At 37.5% G+C, this 20,210-nt stretch overlaps 2 protein-coding genes across 2 annotated transcripts; one reads left to right on the plus strand and one right to left on the minus strand.

The window, feature by feature from the left end:
• Positions 1 to 1,783: 1,783 nt before the first annotated feature.
• Positions 1,784 to 8,519, minus strand: LOC132545914 (uncharacterized). The gene is made up of 3 exons (XM_060209595.1): positions 8,478 to 8,519; positions 7,849 to 7,954; positions 1,784 to 2,409 (listed from the first exon to the last, which is right to left on the minus strand). Exons 1-3 carry the CDS (start codon positions 8,517 to 8,519, stop codon positions 1,784 to 1,786), a joined length of 774 nt encoding a protein of 257 aa, XP_060065578.1.
• A 5,801-nt stretch (positions 8,520 to 14,320) lies between these two features.
• On the plus strand, positions 14,321 to 17,712 carry LOC132545915 (spondin-2-like). Its single transcript, XM_060209596.1, has 4 exons — positions 14,321 to 14,537; positions 16,391 to 16,602; positions 16,852 to 17,296; positions 17,498 to 17,712. The coding sequence occupies exons 1-4, from the start codon at positions 14,321 to 14,323 to the stop codon at positions 17,710 to 17,712; spliced, it is 1,089 nt and encodes a 362-aa protein (XP_060065579.1).
• Positions 17,713 to 20,210: the final 2,498 nt, after the last annotated feature.

The following is a 20,210-nucleotide window of genomic DNA, read 5'->3' on the forward strand; positions in this document are numbered from 1 at the left end:
GTTAAATATGTTTTAAAGGGTTCCGCACGGCGTCTGAGTGCTATCACATGACGTCAAACAACAGTAACGCTCAGTACATCCTCGATACTCCAGGGGTTTCGATCACTTTCGCTCTCTCCATCCCTGGAACATTTCAATGCAAAATTAAAGGCACGGGCGAAGTAATTGGATTGGTTCCAGGAGAAAAAAATGACCAATCACAGACTGATACGTTCCTTTTGAAGATTACAAATGGACGACATCAAACTTCAAAACCTTTACCGTTATGCGATCTCAAGATTTGTCTTGTCCACAAGGTTTTCACACATGAAACCTTCAATTCTGCCATGACATGATCCAGGGGTGCAGAGAGCGAAAGTGATCATAACCCCTTTGAACATGAAGGATGCTATCAGTACGATAAAAGAGCATTGTTATTATTTCCTTAAAAGCGATGATATACAGACGCCCCTTCCTATAACGATATTATTTAGTGTTCTAATCATGTCGTTTCTTTCTGGAATTATAAACACAAACATCTTTAACAAACCATACGTAGTTTACATTTCGGCGAACCTCTTTACAGACATACAGTATTAGGATAACTAGTTTAAAATAAATAAATATGTAGCTTGTCTTTTCATTTATATCAATGTAACATATATAGTATACTTCCATCGTCAGGAAATAGTTTAATTGACCTGTTAAAGTGTGTACTGTTAGAGAAACCGTGAGACCTATAATGTATGTTTAGTAATACAATCTTAATGTTACAGTATCATTTTACTATCGCATTTTCAAATACGATTGGTATTTTCAGTTCATGTGAAAGTAAATGTTTTTTTGTTTTTTGTTTTTTGCCATTGTAGCTGGCAAATTGCTTCTTCATTTTTGTTCGTTTTTACCTGTACAAGTTGTAAATACTCCGAAAGATAGATATTCGAAAGACAGTGTAGAATTCATACTTGGTAGTAGAAGTGTAGTTTAGATGAAATTCTCGTAGTCGCATGAACAGTAAAAACAAGTACGAACTCCAAATGAAAGAAATATTACTCTGATAAAACGTTTACTTATTTCGAAAGTAACCCCCTTGATGTTTTGTGGCACCAATAGAAGAAGTGAAGATGCTGCAGAGACGCCGCTGGAACCTGGAGATGATCTCTGTTAGTGACGTCAATCGGTAATGAACTACACCTCGGCCCAACAGATACTAAGTATTATTTTGACGTAAGGAACATACAAAGTTTACAAATCAGTCAAATAAAAAATGGTGTTTACGAAACGTTATGTGTTTACAACCTATACTTCAACGTGTTTGGCCTTGCTTTTCATATCTGATTTTTGAAATAATATTTTGTTTCATATTATTGAAAATAAAGCATGAATGTTAGTTTCAAAACCATCGGTGTAAGAGAAAGCACCGTATATTTGTACCTAAGAGTATGAAATGCAACATTATGATAGTTATATTGGCAAAGACTCGAACTAGCAAGCCTTGTCTGTAATAATTTGTACTATTAACGCCCTGGATCCAACCAAGTCATCATCTTTAAAAGAATCATGCAGTGTACTCCATACATATCCAAACCTAATCCATCATGCAAACAAAATGTGTATTATCGTTTTATTATTGACGTAGTAATCTTATAAATAGATATAAATAAGGAGGGAATTTCCTAATCATAAGTCATCCATCGATTCTACACGCATTTCACAATTTTAATTGTTGAACGAAATGCAACGATCACAAAACGTAATTAAGATCAGTCACAGAAACAGATATCAACAACACTTTCAACGATTGTCATCGCTTTTCCAGCCGAACTCTCGGAATGCCGTACATTATAAATGGTTTCCCTTCCAATTCTGGTGAAGACACTCCACTGTCTATCACATGTTGTATTACGTCATTCATGACGTTGCTGTCCATAGCCTTGCGTGTGTAATCCCAGGATCGAGAGTCTTTACTTTTACTGTGAAGAATCATGGATACGAGTTGATCATTTGCCTGCTTTCGCCAATGACTCCATTCTTGGAGACTCCCTGTATCACTTTCCCCGTCCCCAATATCCTCGGTATCCGTTTCCTCAACATGATCGGTGGAGCTGAATGTCAACAAACGATCGTCTAGAAGAACTCTGTCCACTATATCCGCACGCTCACGCGACCGGTTGACGGTCGTCACCCATGCGTCAACTGAATCACAACGACACTTCTCTTCAAATTCTGTCGAATGTTGCTTCCACTTCCGTAAGTCAGAAAGAGGCAGATTTAAGGCTTCTGATTTCGATGTCCAGGTCCGATATTTCTCGCACGATGCGCAATGACGATGGTGTTGCAAAGTGTCATGCTTTCGATCTTTTGTTGTAGATTTTCCTAGTTTTCGCCAGAAATCATGAATTCCCATCTTGTTTTTATCGGCCTGGAAGCCTGGAATTATAAAAAACAAACATACAACAAAGAATTATATTGTTTTGTGTAGTAACAGTCTTAATATAATTTTTCCAGTTGCATATCATTAAATAGTGTTTTGTTTTGCGTCAGGGTAATAGCATAATTAAACAGTGTGTAATTATTTATGTACATACATTTTAGTGTTATCTGGAGTGCTATTAAAGCCAATACCATATTATGGTTAAACTAATATCTTCTTTTCCCGTGAACTCATGCCTGGGCCCGTCAGAAATTGTTTGTGAAGTCATGATGGTGACAATGACGTTTCGTTCTACATTGAAAACTTCTTTTGGTTTTCTGTATAAAATCTAATGAAACAAGTCTTAGGATTTTATCAATTCTTCCAAAACTTTTCAGATCTTGTACACATTTTCTAAAAATCTATTAAGGCCTTATTGCAAGGGAATACCTAACTATTTCGTATCATATTGAATATGTAGGGAAATAAATGTATGTTACACTCCAACTGTACAATATTGTTCCGCTAGCCACATAATCAATGTATGTTACACTCCAACTGTACAATATTGTTCCGCTAGCCACATCATCAATGTGTGTTACACTCCAACTGTACAATATTGTTACGCTAGCCACATCATCAATGTATGTTACACTCCAACTGTACAATATTGTTACGCTAGCCACATAATCAATGTATGTTACACTCCAACTGTACAATATTGTTACGCTAGCCACATCATCAATGTATGTTACACTCCAACTGTACACTATTGTTACGCTAGCCACATCATCAATGTATGTTGCACTCCAACTGTACAATATTGTTATGCTAACCACATCACCAATGTATGTCTCTGGAATATGATATACATTGGGCTTTATAGGTTGTTTTCGATAGAGTACAATGCAAATGTAAATATTTTCTATTTGTCATTTACCCAGGCACAAATTATTCTATCTGTGATGAAATGACGTTTATTAAAAATACAAATAGACTAGTTTTTCATATTATCTCATTAAGATATGTTCAATAGAAATGGTAGTATTTGTGGCTGGGAAGGTATAAATGCAATTGTAAAATGTCCTTGGTTACAAAGTCTATCAGTAGAGATTTCAATAGTCGATCGCAAGTTACGTGTAACTCCAACAGGGTTTATCCAAAAACAATGTAAACCAACAAAAATTTCTCTAAAATATTAATTTGAAAATTATTGAATAAAAATAGGGACTACAATTCACATACAAGTCTGGCGACCTATCCATTAGACTACAATCCACATACAAGTCTGACGACCTATCCATTAGACTACAATCCACATACAAGTCTGACGACCTATCTATTATACAATTCACATACAAGTCTGACGACCTATCCATTAGACTACAATCCACATACAAGTCTGACGACCTATCCATTAGACTACAATCCACATACAAGTCTGACGACCTATCCATTATACAATCCACATACAAGTCTGACGACCTATCTATTGACGACCTATCCATTATACAATCCACATACAAGTCTGACGACCTATCCTACAATCCACATACAAGTCTGACGACCTATCCATTAGACTACAATCCACATACAAGTCTGACGACCTATCCATTAGACTACAATCCACATACAAGTCTGGCGACCTATCCATTAGACTACAATTCACTTACAAGTCTGACGACCTATCCATTATACAATCCACATACAAGTCTGACGACCTATCTATTATACAATCCACATACAAGTCTGACGACCTATCTATTATACAATCCACATACAAGTCTGACGACCTATCTATTATACAATCCACATACAAGTCTGACGACCTATCTATTATACAATCCACATACAAGTCTGACGACCTATCCATTATACAATCCACATACAAGTCTGACGACCTATCCATTATACAATCCACATACAAGTCTGACGACCTATCCATTATACAATCCACATACAAGTCTGACGACCTATCCTATACAATCCACATACAAGTCTGACGACCTATCCATTAGACTACAATCCACATACAATCCACTATCCATTAGACTACAATCCACATACAAGTCTGACGACCTATCCATTAGACTACAATCCACATACAAGTCTGACGACCTATCCATTAGACTACAATCCACATACAAGTCTGACGACCTATCCATTAGACTACAATCCACGAGACCTATCCATTAGACTACAATCCGACCTATCCATTAGACTACAATCCACATACAAGTCTGACGACCTATCCATTAGACTACAATCCACATACAAGTCTGACGACCTATCCATTAGACTACAATCCACATACAAGTCTGACGACCTATCCATTATACAATCCACATACAAGTCTGACGACCTATCCATTATACAATCCACATACAAGTCTGACGACCTATCTATTATACAATCCACATACAAGTCTGACGACCTATCCATTAGACTACAATCCACATACAAGTCTGACGACCTATCCATTAGACTACAATCCACATACAAGTCTGACGACCTATCCATTAGACTACAATCCACATACAAGTCTGACGACCTATCCATTAGACTACAATCCACATACAAGTCTGACGACCTATCCATTAGACTACAATCCACATACAAGTCTGACGACCTATCCATTAAACAAACCACATACAAGTATGACGACCTATCCATTATACAATCCACATACAAGTCTGACGACCTATCCATTAGACTACAATCCACATACAAGTCTGACGACCTATCCATTAGACTACAATCCACATACAAGTCTGACGACCTATCCATTAGACTACAATCCACATACAAGTCTGACGACCTATCCATTATACAATCCACATACAAGTCTGACGATCCCTACATTATACAATCCACATACAAGTCTGACGACCTACATTATACAATCCACATACAAGTCTGACGACCTATCCATTAGACTACAATCCACATACAAGTCTGACGACCTATCCATTAGACTACAATCCACATACAAGTCTGACGACCTATCCATTAGACTACAATCCACATACAAGTCTGACGACCTATCCATTAAACAAACCACATACAAGTATGACGACCTATCCATTATACAATCCACATACAAGTCTGACGACCTATCCATTAGACTACAATCCACATACAAGTCTGACGACCTATCTATTATACAATCCACATACAAGTCTATTATACAATCCACATACAAGTCTGGCGACCTATCTATTATACAATCCACATACAAGTCTGACGACCTATCTATTATACAATCCACATACAAGTCTGGCGACCTATCTATTAGACTACAATCCACATACAAGTCTGACGACCTATACATTAGACTACAATCCACATACAAGTCTGACGACCTATCCATTAGACTACAATCCACATACAAGTCTGACGACCTATCCATTAGACTACAATCCACATACAAGTCTGACGACCTATCCATTAGACTACAATCCACATACAAGTCTGACGACCTATCTATTATACAATCCACATACAAGTCTGACGACCTATCCATTAGACTACAATCCACATACAAGTCTGACGACCTATCTATTATACAATCCACATACAAGTCTGACGACCTATCTATTATACAATCCACATACAAGTCTGACGACCTATCCATTAAACAAACCACATACAAGTATGACGACCTATCCATTATACAATCCACATACAAGTCTGACGACCTATCCATTAGACTACAATCCACATACAAGTCTGACGACCTATCTATTATACAATCCACATACAAGTCTGACGACCTATCCATTATACAATCCACATACAAGTCTGACGACCTATCCATTAGACTACAATCCACATTCAAGTCTGACGACCTATCCATTAGACTACAATCCACATACAAGTCTGACGACCTATCCATTAGACTACAATCCACATACAAGTCTGACGACCTATCTATTATACAATCCACATACAAGTCTGACGACCTATCTATTATACAATCCACATACAAGTCTGACGACCTATCCATTAGACTACAATCCACATACAAGTCTGACGACCTATCCATTAGACTACAATCCACATACAAGTCTGACGACCTATCTATTATACAATCCACATACAAGTCTGACGACCTATCTATTATACAATCCACATACAAGTCTGACGACCTATCTATTATACAATCCACATACAAGTCTGACGACCTATCCATTAGACTACAATCCACATACAAGTCTGACGACCTATCCATTATACAATCCACATACAAGTCTGACGACCTATCTATTATACAATCCACATACAAGTCTGACGACCTATCCATTATACAATCCACATACAAGTCTGACGACCTATCTATTATACAATCCACATACAAGTCTGACGACCTATCCATTATACAATCCACATACAAGTCTGACGACCTATCTATTATACAATCCACATACAAGTCTGACGACCTATCTATTATACAATCCACATACAAGTCTGACGACCTATCTATTATACAATCCACATACAAGTCTGACGACCTATCCATTAGACTACAATCCACATACAAGTCTGACGACCTATCTATTATACAATCCACATACAAGTCTGACGACCTATCCATTATACAATCCACATACAAGTCTGACGACCTATCTATTATACAATCCACATACAAGTCTGACGACCTATCCATTATACAATCCACATACAAGTCTGACGACCTATCTATTATACAATCCACATACAAGTCTGACGACCTATCCATTATACAATCCACATACAAGTCTGACGACCTATAGATTAGACTACAATCCACATACAAGTCTGACGACCTATAGATTAGATTACAATCGACTTACCATTCTGGTGAGATTTCCACTATTGGTCTTTAATATCAACAAGTTATTCTTAAAACTTGTTAATCCTAGCATTTTAGGCAAGCCGAGTTTTAATTGTCATTTTACCCACTGAAGATCATTTTTGGCTATCGAAGGAAAGGAAAATCGAGTTAAGTAAGATCAGGCCTATATACTGCATATATCACACATAGATTAATGTTATTAAATCGTTACCTCTTCAGATATGTCTCCCGATGTCTCCTCCAAAGTTTAACAGAAGCTGATACATGTACACGTCTCTAGATCACCTAAACTACTACCCTCTCTGCCGATCATCGCACATTTTACCTGTCTGTGTATACCTGTCAATTTCAATGATGACCTGTCACTTGCTCGGAATAAATTTGTCACTTTCAAGAAGGAGGCCCCTTGGGGGTTCAGACAATGATTGTCTTATCCTCCATTGTTTTCGGTAGAGCACCAATTCCGCCCCTGGTATTGTGACGTCACCAACAGATGGATGGCGTGTGCCGTACCGCATCATTACCTCAACCAAAACATTGCACACATCATTACCTCAGGTAACAGTGATCTACCTGGCTATCTTCAGAGATCTTAATCACTGATGTTGTCTTAGACAGGTACACGATGCATTCGTGCGGTCATTGTCGCCCCAGGCCGCGTTACGTCTCGTTTCGTCCGCAGACACTTTGGACACAATAGATAATTGTCTTGGCAGGGGATTTCCAGCCTACGTCATCATTTATAGCCCTTAATAACTAGTCGTGTAATGATAAATCTTTTGTTTACTCACATTACATGGACAATTTGTTTAGATGCTGACAGTGACCGACGGAGTTTATTTTGTGTGTGAAAACATCTCGATCACTTAAACTTTCCATATGCTATACCGGCGTTGTACACTGGAAAGGACGAGTCCAAATCCAATCCGTCATTTTATAGAACCTGTAGTGATGTCCAGTGGAGCGGGTCGTGACCAACCGTGACCACTAATAAGGTGAACAATGTAGTGCTACCATACCTTTGGGTATACGTCACGGTGTGATGGATGGGATGGCATACGATTTCAATGTATAATCAATAAAAAGTAAAAGTGACGTCGGTGATAGATATATGTGTTTATATATATATGTCACCGGTCAAGGTCTTAGTTTTTTATAATCTTAGATTTAATCACACTGCTCTAAATGTTTCCGCTGTTAGTATAATAATTTTAGCGTGTCACATTGTTTATAGCGACGAATATACCATACCAGCACAGGCTTTTCCCTTGCCGGCCAGGGACGTGTCAGCATTGTCGTTCCTATCAAGGAATAGTATTTTTAAGATGGTGGGAGAAGACGGAATTAAAACTGCAAGTGCTCAGTTTAAGCTACAAAATCGCTGGTTTATTCATTCAATCTGATCGGGATAAGTACCGCACATTACTCTGAAATACTCGAAATTTATATTACAATATTTGTTTACTACTGTTCAGTACATAAATAATCGTGGGCCTCTTTATAAAATTGGGCGAGGTTACGCACGTTTTTCATCTTTCTTTTAGATGTGCAAGGGTACTAGTATAAAGGCTGTTAATTACCATTGCTATCGTTAAAATGTTTGCGGAGATGATTTTCAAGGTTCGGTTGATCATAATTGTTCGATTCGACAGAACTTATTGCCATCATTGACAGGAAAGACAAAGACCAGATTTGTACTGAGACCTAGGATGAGGTATTTATCGAAACATTTCGCCTGAAGAGAACTTTTCAAGTCACAGTGATTTGTACTAGCATCAAACTTTGGTATCACCGAGATTTCTTAGTAATAAATGTAGTTAATGACACGATTTGAAATCGATGTTAAACATGTGTGAGGATTAAAATAAGAAATGGAAATTCTTGTTTTTGTTTGTTGAGAGTATAATTACATGTTCTTATAGGAAAAAGAAAGTGAAACTAACTATCAGTTATTTACGGCAAGATGTTACCGGAAGTTGTTGATATTGTTTATGTCAATGTTAAGCTAAATAACAGATTAAACACACATAAACAAACAATGTGCGCTTGTATTAAGCTAAAGAATGGTATCTCTGATGAGGGTGATGTACAGCTGGTAAACTTACCAAACAAACTATACCTGTATCAGCATTGTAAGCACGTGAGTTGTAGGTTTTACCGAAAAATGAATTAGATCTGTTAGAGAGAAGATTTATTGTGAAAGCAGTTCAATGATTTGACAACAGAACACGTACTAATACGTTTTATGGACTTATCGGACGGCTATCCATAGAAAGTTATCAAAAATTGTTATTTGTAGAAAGACTGTGTTATTTACATGAAAACACAATTACGTCTTCTATATTGCTAGGCAATATGTCTCAATGTTAGATGTGCCTAAAAGCAATGTCGGAGTTTTAGACGATAATCTTTCATGTTTCCAGAAATTGTACGCAAATCTGTAAATGTCACAGTTTTCTTGTCAGAAATTGGCTGTTGTAGTGTATGCATCGGAATGTATGGAATTTCTCTGTATACATGTAGTATAGTAAATAGCGGCTACACCATAGAAAAAGAAATAGTAGTGACCGATACCAGATTGATTTTTAAATACATGTAATTACATCAACATACAATATATTGTATACATTTCATTGCTATATAATTACATCTGTTGTTCAACAGCAACGCCATCATCATAATGATGTAAGTACACCGCTTTACAGTAATAAGTGTCAGTCTTATTGATGTCTTGGATATGTCGAGACATTCCGGAATAAAAACTCAGCAATGTCATCTACACGGTGTAAATACAGACACAGTATCACAATATTTAAGGATGATTGACGGCATAATAAAAATTCTAAGAAAACTGCTGACATTTCCCGCGAGGACATAAACCACAGAGAACTCTGTACCTGATATCACGGTAGGACAAAGTTAACCATTATACATATATAATTAGTTATAACCTCATTGCAGTATTACATCAATCTACACAACAATTATAGTGTATGTTAATGACTTAGTACACCTGTCAGGTAACAATACACAGCGGTTATTGATCAGTTTTCATCTATCGCACATTATTTAAACTGTGGAATTACAAATGATTGAATGACTGGGAGATAACAATTGCAGAAGTGTTTGTGTGTTTATCCACAAAATATATTTTAAGTTGATTTGGTAAAATAGATATGTATGTTCAAGTAGGCCAGACTGCAGAAATGGAAAACATAGATTTTTCTATACTCTTTGTTAAAACTTCGTGAAAACGAAATCTTCGCTCGTAGTCGTCTTTTTTTTCGCTACGTAAAGCCACAGGCAGTGGTGTAGGGGACGAAAAGACACTTGCCTTAGTTGCTCCAGGCATGATCAGAACTACCAGTGAAAATTTAAATACGAATTAGCCACAACTTCACGGATAAGATTTGTTATAAAATGTCCGATCGATATGTTTTGAACGCTAGTTTTGATTTGAAAGCCCATGTTTTTTTCAGTGGCATCAATTCATTTTTTGCATTAACACTGATTAACTGTAACCAAGCTTCTAGCAACTGGACCTGCTTTTGTAATGAATAAAAAGCTGATGTGAAGGTAAGGTTTCTCATTAATGCCGTTCATGTGTAGACTCGAACTGTTAATTCATTGTTAGCTTTCAGAATCAAACCTAATGGTAATCTGCAGGATACCAAATTAGATACTGCTTCATGAAAATCATAGAAAACGGCGAGTAAAACAGATTCCCACATGGGTGTCCACCGAAAACCTCTCCATATACACCTGTATCATTATTTATAGGACAAAAACGATATTAAGAACACGCGAACTAAGATTTAGTAAGCTAACGAGATTCTGCATTAATATATAATATATACAGTTTAATGAGTTTGGTTAACTATACTAAACATTAACTGTTGTCAAGGAAACGGAAAGTTCTAGTACCATAATTCCATAATTAGAAAAAAAAAACAATATTTTATATATGTAGGATAGTGGAAACCAAGGCGAAGAGAAATCAGAAAGCTGGTTCGTAAGCTTGCTGCAGCAAACTATTACAAAACGTGTCTGTAAATTGGCCATGAAGGGCAAAACTCTGAAGCTTTTTAATACATCGTCTTGGCTGCGGCTGCAAGCCTTTACCAGCTAGAGGACAAAGTGTTTTCCTGGTTCAGTTAAAGAAAAGCACTCAGATATTGCAATTTCCGATAGCTTATATACACAACTATCGTATGAATATATAAAAAATGCAAGGAAATGTCGGTAAATGATAAGTAAATCAGGTAAGATATCCTTTAGCTTAAAGACAGGACGTCTTACCCAGACGATGTAGACTACAACACTGCATGGCCAGTAACTGATAATGTTTTGTATATTGTCACTTATAATTATCATTATAGTGTTTATATAGTTAGACAGTATAGAACGACTGTGATTTACAGAGATAATTAAGTCAGGTAAATTGCTTATTTATGGTACTATTTAGGCAGCCGTCTGACAGGTATACACATTTAGCATACCATTATTGTTTTGTTATCCTTCACAGCAAACAGTTTAGTATAGACTGCCGTTCAATTCACCACTCACATACGAACAGACAATAAAATAGTACATCACCTTCACAAACCGCGAAAGTATATAAATAACAATGCAGGTGCGTTTTTTTAACCTAATCCGATAAGACTTAAGAACTGAAACATTGATAAATAGCACGCATCTCTTGTCTGTGACATAATTTTGAATGCTGATATGTTGGTTGAGACAAAATTTGAAATATGCTGCTATATCTAAACCGTGAATAACATCAAACACAGATAAGATGCAGAGTTATTTTGATTTTTTTTTTATTTCTGCCCGCCAAGGCTCATAAAAATGAAAATTTCTACTAAAACTTTCATTTAAAAAATCTCATATGAAGTGAAACTAATTTAATTAAATTGTATCAACTAAAATTTTCGTAGAGTTGCCCAGCTTTTAGTACCGGTGACGATAGACTTGTGAAACACGTGCTCTACTTACAAACAAGCGTGTTGTACTGTATTATAAAAAGCCTTTATTGCTTTCATTTCGGTTGATTTCCGTATCCCATAGCTTTACATGATATATACACTTGAAATGACATCCTTTAGATCCTTGTGATGGAGGTTAGAAACAATTTAGTTACACTTCCTATCCAGCATGCGTTAACAGATCAATCAGACAATATCTTTCAATATTAAACAATGACCAACTATTTCAGCATAGTGAATTTCTCTGGACGTAAATTAAGTATTTACCAAAATTCCTTAACCTGGAAACTGACTTGATTAGTTTGTATACTTACTTTACCGACATCTAAGTTTGAGTGGTCTTTAGTTAAATCTAAAATAAACTGTGTTGCTTTTCATCAACATCAGTCAACGCCATCTCGACTCGGAGCCCTTGAAATCTACGAAATCAAATTTAATCATCAATTAAAAATTGTCACGTCATTAGTGTGTCTCTTGTCCACTCCTTCGATGGATGGAAAATACTTGGCTTAGTTACACGAGATTTTCATTTGAAAACAGCAAAGAGAATGTCGACAGAACCTTAATTCAAATTCATAAAAGATCAAACGAAGGCAAAATATGAACAAAATAAATATTCACAACCAAAGCAGTATTCTAAGGATACAATAAAGGCAAAAGTAAGTAAATTAAGGTCTGTCATATTGCTGAAGAAAGAGCTTCTTATTGAAAAAATCAATCCTGTCTGAGCTATGGTGGCTTTACAAAGCGAAAAAAATTACTGTCATTTCAAATGACACTTTTTATCGTAAAAACGCCGTTTTATTTTCTGTAATGAAATTTTAGTGCCATTCTTTGACGTTAAGGGGAGTTTCTGGTGATAATAATGACATGTCTTAATGTCTGACGTGGTGAACAGAGCAGAAGTCGTGAATTTTGTACTCACATTTCTGTCATACTCGTAAGGTAAATATCCATAATAATTTATATACTTCGAATCTTCGTACAATGAACTGCGTTGGTGATATACAATACAAAATTAAAACGGCTATGTCTTGAACTGTTTTGCTTTCTGTGACGTAAGGACACTCACAAAAACCTGTCTGTAAATAAATGAGAAGAGATGTTTCACGGTTGTTGGTTCCTAAACACGTCCAATGATCTTTATCTCAGCAGGCCTAGAGAGAAAAGGATATATTCGTGGAATAAAGAGAGAGATAGGGAAAGTGGAATTACGTACACGCATTGTTGCAATGTCAAAACTTTTCATGATTTACGACGGATCATGTCTCGAAAGTCATACAAACATGACACATACAAATATAAAAGTCAGGAAAACGCTGTGTCAATAAAACCCATTTTAATTTCACTTGAGCGTGTTCAAGAGAGATTCGCGCCGTAGGGAAAGTGCATTTAATGGTTTAGGTGCATTTGCCGCTAGTTATTGTCGAGTTTGTGTAGATGTTTATACCTCCGTGAGTGCCCTCAATGATTTCTTTTCGTTTAAACACCAGTGTAGAACAACAACACCCTCAGCAATTAAAACGTCATAATAACAATTAGGACTAATTACACCTGTTCTTACTACACGTGGCTCTGGTTTTTAATTCCAAGCACAGCGAAGACACTTTGAACTACACAATAAAGAAATCTACTCAAAAACAAACCCTAAAGGTTTTTGTTCTCTGGCAAATATCCACCGCGATACAGCCCAATGACGTCACAATCCCAACCTTGCCCAAATGTTATTTATCAACTCCCAGTCGAGAAGCATCTGTCTCCAGACAACGATGCTAAAGGGTGTACTCATGTGAACTACATCCCGGCTGACCTTTGACCTTATCCTCGTCTAACCTTTCTCACAGCAGATGATAGATACGGGAAAACAATTAACCTATATATCGGTTACGTTAATCCGCCTTCCTGGACGTTCGAGTATATAAGCCATCTTCTCTTCCCTAATGCACCATATCACACAGCATCAGCAACCCAAACGGACGTCTAGCATACAGAAACAATCACGTGACTCGATTTTTGGAATCGAAGATATTGCAATATATTGACTTGCATTCGTGAAGATTGTTTTTCATTTATAAATTTTCAGTGAATTATAACCAGATAAGGACAATGAATGTTCATCTTGCAATACTATTTCTGTCAGCAATAGGCGTGGTGCTGGTCAGTTACGTGGACTCTCGTCCCAGGAAGGCCAAAAGACGTGGCCGTTGCCAGCCTAAGATGTTGGCGGAGTATAATTTGACATTCTACGGAGATTGGTCCCCCAAGACGTTTCCTCGATTTTATCCTCGTGTCAGACCCCCAGCACAGTGGTCAAAACTCGTCGGTAAGACTTGAACTACTATTATTAGAAAGCTGTCTGGCTTTTTGTTTGCATGTCTTTTCCTATTGCTATATGTTAAATTTATATGTCAGAAAATATGATGCCGAAATATGCATATTGACACATAATTTACATGTTATGAATATCTAACCGTGCAATATATCAATTTGCGAATACTCCGAAATGTTAAATATTACATTCAGTCAAATGAAAAAAATACAGAAACTTTGGTCTAGATTTGATACAATTTTACAATTCACTCTTATATCTCAACGGGATTATTTGTAAGTCGCTGCCGAATCCTTCCACTATGACAAGTGTTCTGTTCACAGACTATCAACTTTAACCACGTTTGATTATCGAATGCTCTCAGACATATAATGGAATGTTTTCACATTTGCGCTCACGTGCTTCGGAAACACGCGCACGAGAATTTATGAGATAGTGACAATTTTACCGAAAAGGTAATGTCGATTCGGACATTTCTAACGATAAGGTGATTACGTTTAGGCCGTTTTTAATGGTAGAAACAATTGCACGTGGGGTATTTTTCTGTAAAGAATTAATGGGACATTTTTCACTGTAAAGTAATCTTATTTGGGATATTTGAAATAAAATAAAAAGTTAATTGATTGCATATCAGTTCATTGGTTCGATTCTACGGAACCACAACTAACCTTACGCCGATGATGTTAACGAATTATCATTATGTAATTAACTTCACTTTATAACGACGTGCTCTCTTAAACCCAGGGATGACTCAGTAGCCACACAAAGTTGATACCGAAAAGGAAAATATATAGCTAGCTAGGTATGATTAATAATGTACAACTAATTTATACTAACAATATATCACTTAAAATTAGATGTAAATACGCAGACCTGTGGATTTGCAAACTCGTAACGGCTGGTGTGATATTTTGCTGATTCATCAGCTCAGTCTAATGGTGTAAGGATGTGCATTAGTAATACGTCACAGGCGTCGACACGCACGTGTATTACCAGACATATCGGACCCCCCGCGAGGTATCAGATACCGTTAGATAAGTAGACTCCCCTGTCATCTCGTTAGATTTCTATAAAACCTAAGCAAAAAAATGTTAACGTATAATTACACATTAATAAATAAATTTTAAAAAAATTGGCTCACAGCCAATCTTCTTCTGAAGAGAGTTAAATGTATCAGTTTCGCCCATGGCTTGATCTTTCGATTTCATTTCCTGTTCGGTTGCCTCGCAATATAACCTATATGTCTCCATGTCCTTGATATCCCCCTCTCCCGCACGCTTCAGCCCTCTTCCTCTAACTTTTCATTGCCATCAAAAGATAATTGCGTAATATCAACAACAAACGGTAGATTTACAAGCGTGATTATTCCCACGTTACACCACACGTGTTATTTTCATATCACGTTGGTTGGTATAATGCTGTATGATGTGACTGATAATTGAGTTTAATATCATCAGTATATATCATAAGGATTGAAACTTGCTTTGTTTAATTTAATTTGTGATGAATTTTGTTAGTGAGACAAAGACCATGCTTGTCTTAGCCAGAGTGTCTACTAATAATGACTGGACGCTAGAACTAGTGCAAGTCCGGGTTAAAATAGTCCGTGGTAAGGTTTTTTCAAAGACAATGATACAGATAAATTATTCTTAATACAGTCAGATGATACATTACCTTCATGACAATAAGACTTAATACTGAAATTACTTCGGAATTCATCACTTTTTCGGTTTTTGTTTTCTGTGGTTGACAAGATTAGATGGTGCGAAATCCGAACAGACTCTAGGTAATGTTCAAGTGTAATTACAACATGTCCTAGTGAAGGAGAACTGATTGATTTATTTCAGGCCGTTCTCATGACAGTACTTATCAGTTGTGGACACTGGGTGGGAACGCCAGCGATGCAGTTAAGGCCTTTGCTGAGGATGCTGACTCCTCTACGCTGGACCAAGACGCGCAGGCGTATAGAGGCATCTTTGATTCGTTCACAGCCGCTCCGATAGAGAGTGGGATGGGAAGGTCCGCAGTCCGTTTTCTGGCAGACGGTCAACACACGAAGGTAAACATGTGTACGATTATGTTGAAATGCCACTGATATTAAAAGAGAGAGCGCTTACGTAATACAAAGGCAGGTAATGTCGAGTAGATTTTACACGCCGGTTGTGTGATTTGACGAGGAACACCTCATATGTTTACTGCTAATAGTTACTAGTTTGGGGATTTCATGTTTAGTCAATTGATCATTGTGCGTCTACCCGTAAAATATTATCACACTACATAATGATATATTCACGCGTCACTTTTCCAGATGTCTTTTCTTGTGAAAATCGTCCCTAGTCCAGACTGGTTTGTAGGAGTTGCTTCCCTTGACCTTTGCCGAAACGGTCGCTGGAGGAAGGAAATCACTGTGGACTTGGCGCCACTTGATGCTGGGACTGATCAGGGACTGACGTTTACATCTCCGAACTGGCCAAACGTACCAACCGACCCTATCAGTGAGATCACTAATACACAACCCAACCATCCAGCCAGCGCATTCTTTTACCCGGAAAAGGAAACACTTCCGAGAATAGGCCATATTGTTATCACGGAAGTTGCCGAATACAGGCGGCGGGGACGGAAGTTAGATTCATCGCCAACAGGACCGAACGTGGTAATATTTGATCCAGAAGAGGATGAAGATTATCAATACTATGGTTTAAAAACTGGTAGTCTAACTCAATCATCTGGATCACCACACGAAGATGAAGGTGGTGAGTGTGTTAAAATTAATTATCATTATGCTAAATATTTAACTTCGACATGTAATTGATATTGTTATTTTTCCCATAATTTGTGTGTTTGTTCTAGCACTCCTGTTATTCTTTAGGTTAATTTCGATATGAAAAACCATGTACACCAGTACAACGAAGATGGCGCTTTTTATTTAAAAAACCGTTCTGTTTTTGTTATAGGCAAACCACAAGATTGTACGGTATCAGAGTGGAGTGAATGGTCACCGTGTTCAAAGACATGTGGCTTCGGAATTCAAACGAGATCACGTGATGTAATCCTGTTTCCGGTAAATGGAGGGTACGGATGTCCAAAACTAACAGAACAAAACACGTGTGGGAGCATGCGCAAATGCAAATGGGGACATTTTGACTATCTATTTAAAAGGTCTGGTTGATCACAGTAGAATCATCTAGCCTGTTGTTTGTTGGTTAATTTATTATTATTGTTAAGTTTTAATAGTGATTTGATATGAAAATTTACAGTTTTTATTTTTTATACTTGATGTAGAGTGTACAAACTGTATAGCTGATATTTGTTGCATTGTCAACTAGTACCTTCTCTTGTGTAGTGAGAAATAAAACAAAAACATTTAACATTGCTGACAGCGTTGTACTTACTTCTGTCAATTCCTCATGATTTGTCACGTATAAGATTTGCACAAAATGACTCTCAATCAATCGAAGATTTGCTCTAGTAAAAAGTAAGAACAATGAAAAACATACATAAATTCCCATTCTATAGATTTGTAACGGATGATGACACATTTCCATAAGTCATACGTGTTACGGACGATAACAGGCACAAACTAAAGGCTTGCAACGGACAGTAACAAATATCCAAATTAAATACGCACCATGGACCGTAACAAACTTCAAAACCATAGGCCAGTCACGGACGGTAACAAATTTCTATACCATAGCAACGTTACGGACGGTATCAAATCCCCAAGACATAGATATGTTACGGACGGCAACAATCTCCGTACTTTAAATGTGTTTCCGACGGTAATATATTCCAAAACAATGGAAGTATTTTGGACGGTTACAAATCCCAATACTACATATCTGTCATGGGCACTAACTCTAACCCCATTGCATCGACGTGATAAAGACGGTTCCAATTCCCAAATAATAGACATGTTACGGACGGTAGCGAATTCCCTTACCATGGACGTATTACAATTGGTTAGAAATCCCAAACTATAAACTATGGACGGTAACAAATACTCTAACCATGGACGTGCTGTGGACGGTAACAAATACTCTAACCATGGACGTGCTGTGGACGGTAACAAATACTCTAACCACGGACGTGCTGTGGACAGTAACAAATACGCTAACCATGGACGTGTTACGGACAGTAACATATAAGCATACTACAGACGTGTTACGGACGGTATCGTTGAACCCCACTACAGACGTGTAACGGACAGTAACAAATAACCTTTCTACAGCTGTGTAACGGACAGTAACAAATAACCCTACTACAGACGTGTTACGGACAGTAACAAATAACCCTACGACAGCCATGTAACGGACAGTAACAAATAACCCTACTATAGACGTGTTACGGACAATAACAAATAACCCTGCTACAGACGTGTTACGGGCATTAACAAATAACCCTACTACAGACGTGTTACGGACAGTAACAAATAACCCTACGACAGCCATGTAACGGACAGTAACAAATAATCCTACTATAGACGTGTTACGGACAATAACAAATAACCCTGCTACAGACGTGTTACGGGCATTAACAAATAACCCTACTACAGACGTGTAGCGGACGGTATCGTTGAACCCCACTACAGACGTGTAACGGACAGTAACAAATAACCCTACTAGAGACGTGTTACGGACAGTAACAAATAACCCTACTACAGACGTGTTACGCACATTAACAAATAATCCTACTTCAGACGTGTAGCGGACGGTATCGTTGAACCCCACTACAGACGTGTAACGGACAGTAGAAATAACCCTACTATAGACGTGTAACGGACATTAACAAATAACCCTACTACAGCCGTGTTACGGACATTAACAAATAACCCTACTACAAACGTGTTACGGACATTAACAAATAACCATACTACAGACGTATTACGGACATTAACAAATAACCCTACTACAGACGTGTAGCGGACAGTAGTAAATAACCCTACTACAGACGTGTTACGGACAGTAACAAATAACCCTACTACAGACGTGTAGCGGACAGTAACAAATAACCCTACTACAGACGTGTTACGGACATTAACAAATAACCCTACTACAGACGTGTAGCGGACAGTAACAAATAACCCTACTACAGACGTGTTACGGACATTAACAAATAACCCTACTACAGACATGTAGCGGACATTAACAAATAACCCTACTACAGACGTGTTACGGACATTAACAAATAACCCTACTACAGACGTGTTACGGACATTAACAAATAACCCTACTACAGACGTGTTACGGACATTAACAAATTTCCCTACTACAGACGTGTAGCGGACAATAACATATATCCCCAAACAAATGATGTGTTACAGATAGTAACAAATTTTCCGTACCACCAAACGTGTGCCGAACAGTTACAAATACCCATACCGCAAAACGTGTACCGAACAGTTACAAATACCCATACCGCAAAACGTGTACCGAACAATTACAAATACCCATACCGCAAAACGTGTGCCGAACAGTTACAAATACCCATACCGCAAACCGTGTACCGAACAGTTACAAATACCCATACCGCAAACTGTGTACCGAACAGTTACAAATACCCATACCGCAAAACGTGTGCCGAACAGTTACAAATACCGTTAAAACGTGTGCCGAACAGTTACAGATACCCATACCGCAAACCGTGTGCCGAACAGTTACAAATACCCTT

Source organism: Ylistrum balloti, unplaced genomic scaffold, assembly GCF_031769215.1.
Source record: "Ylistrum balloti isolate Yb309-2 unplaced genomic scaffold, AGI_CSIRO_Ybal_v1 Utg369862, whole genome shotgun sequence".
Taxonomy (NCBI): Eukaryota; Metazoa; Mollusca; class Bivalvia; order Pectinida; family Pectinidae; genus Ylistrum; species Ylistrum balloti.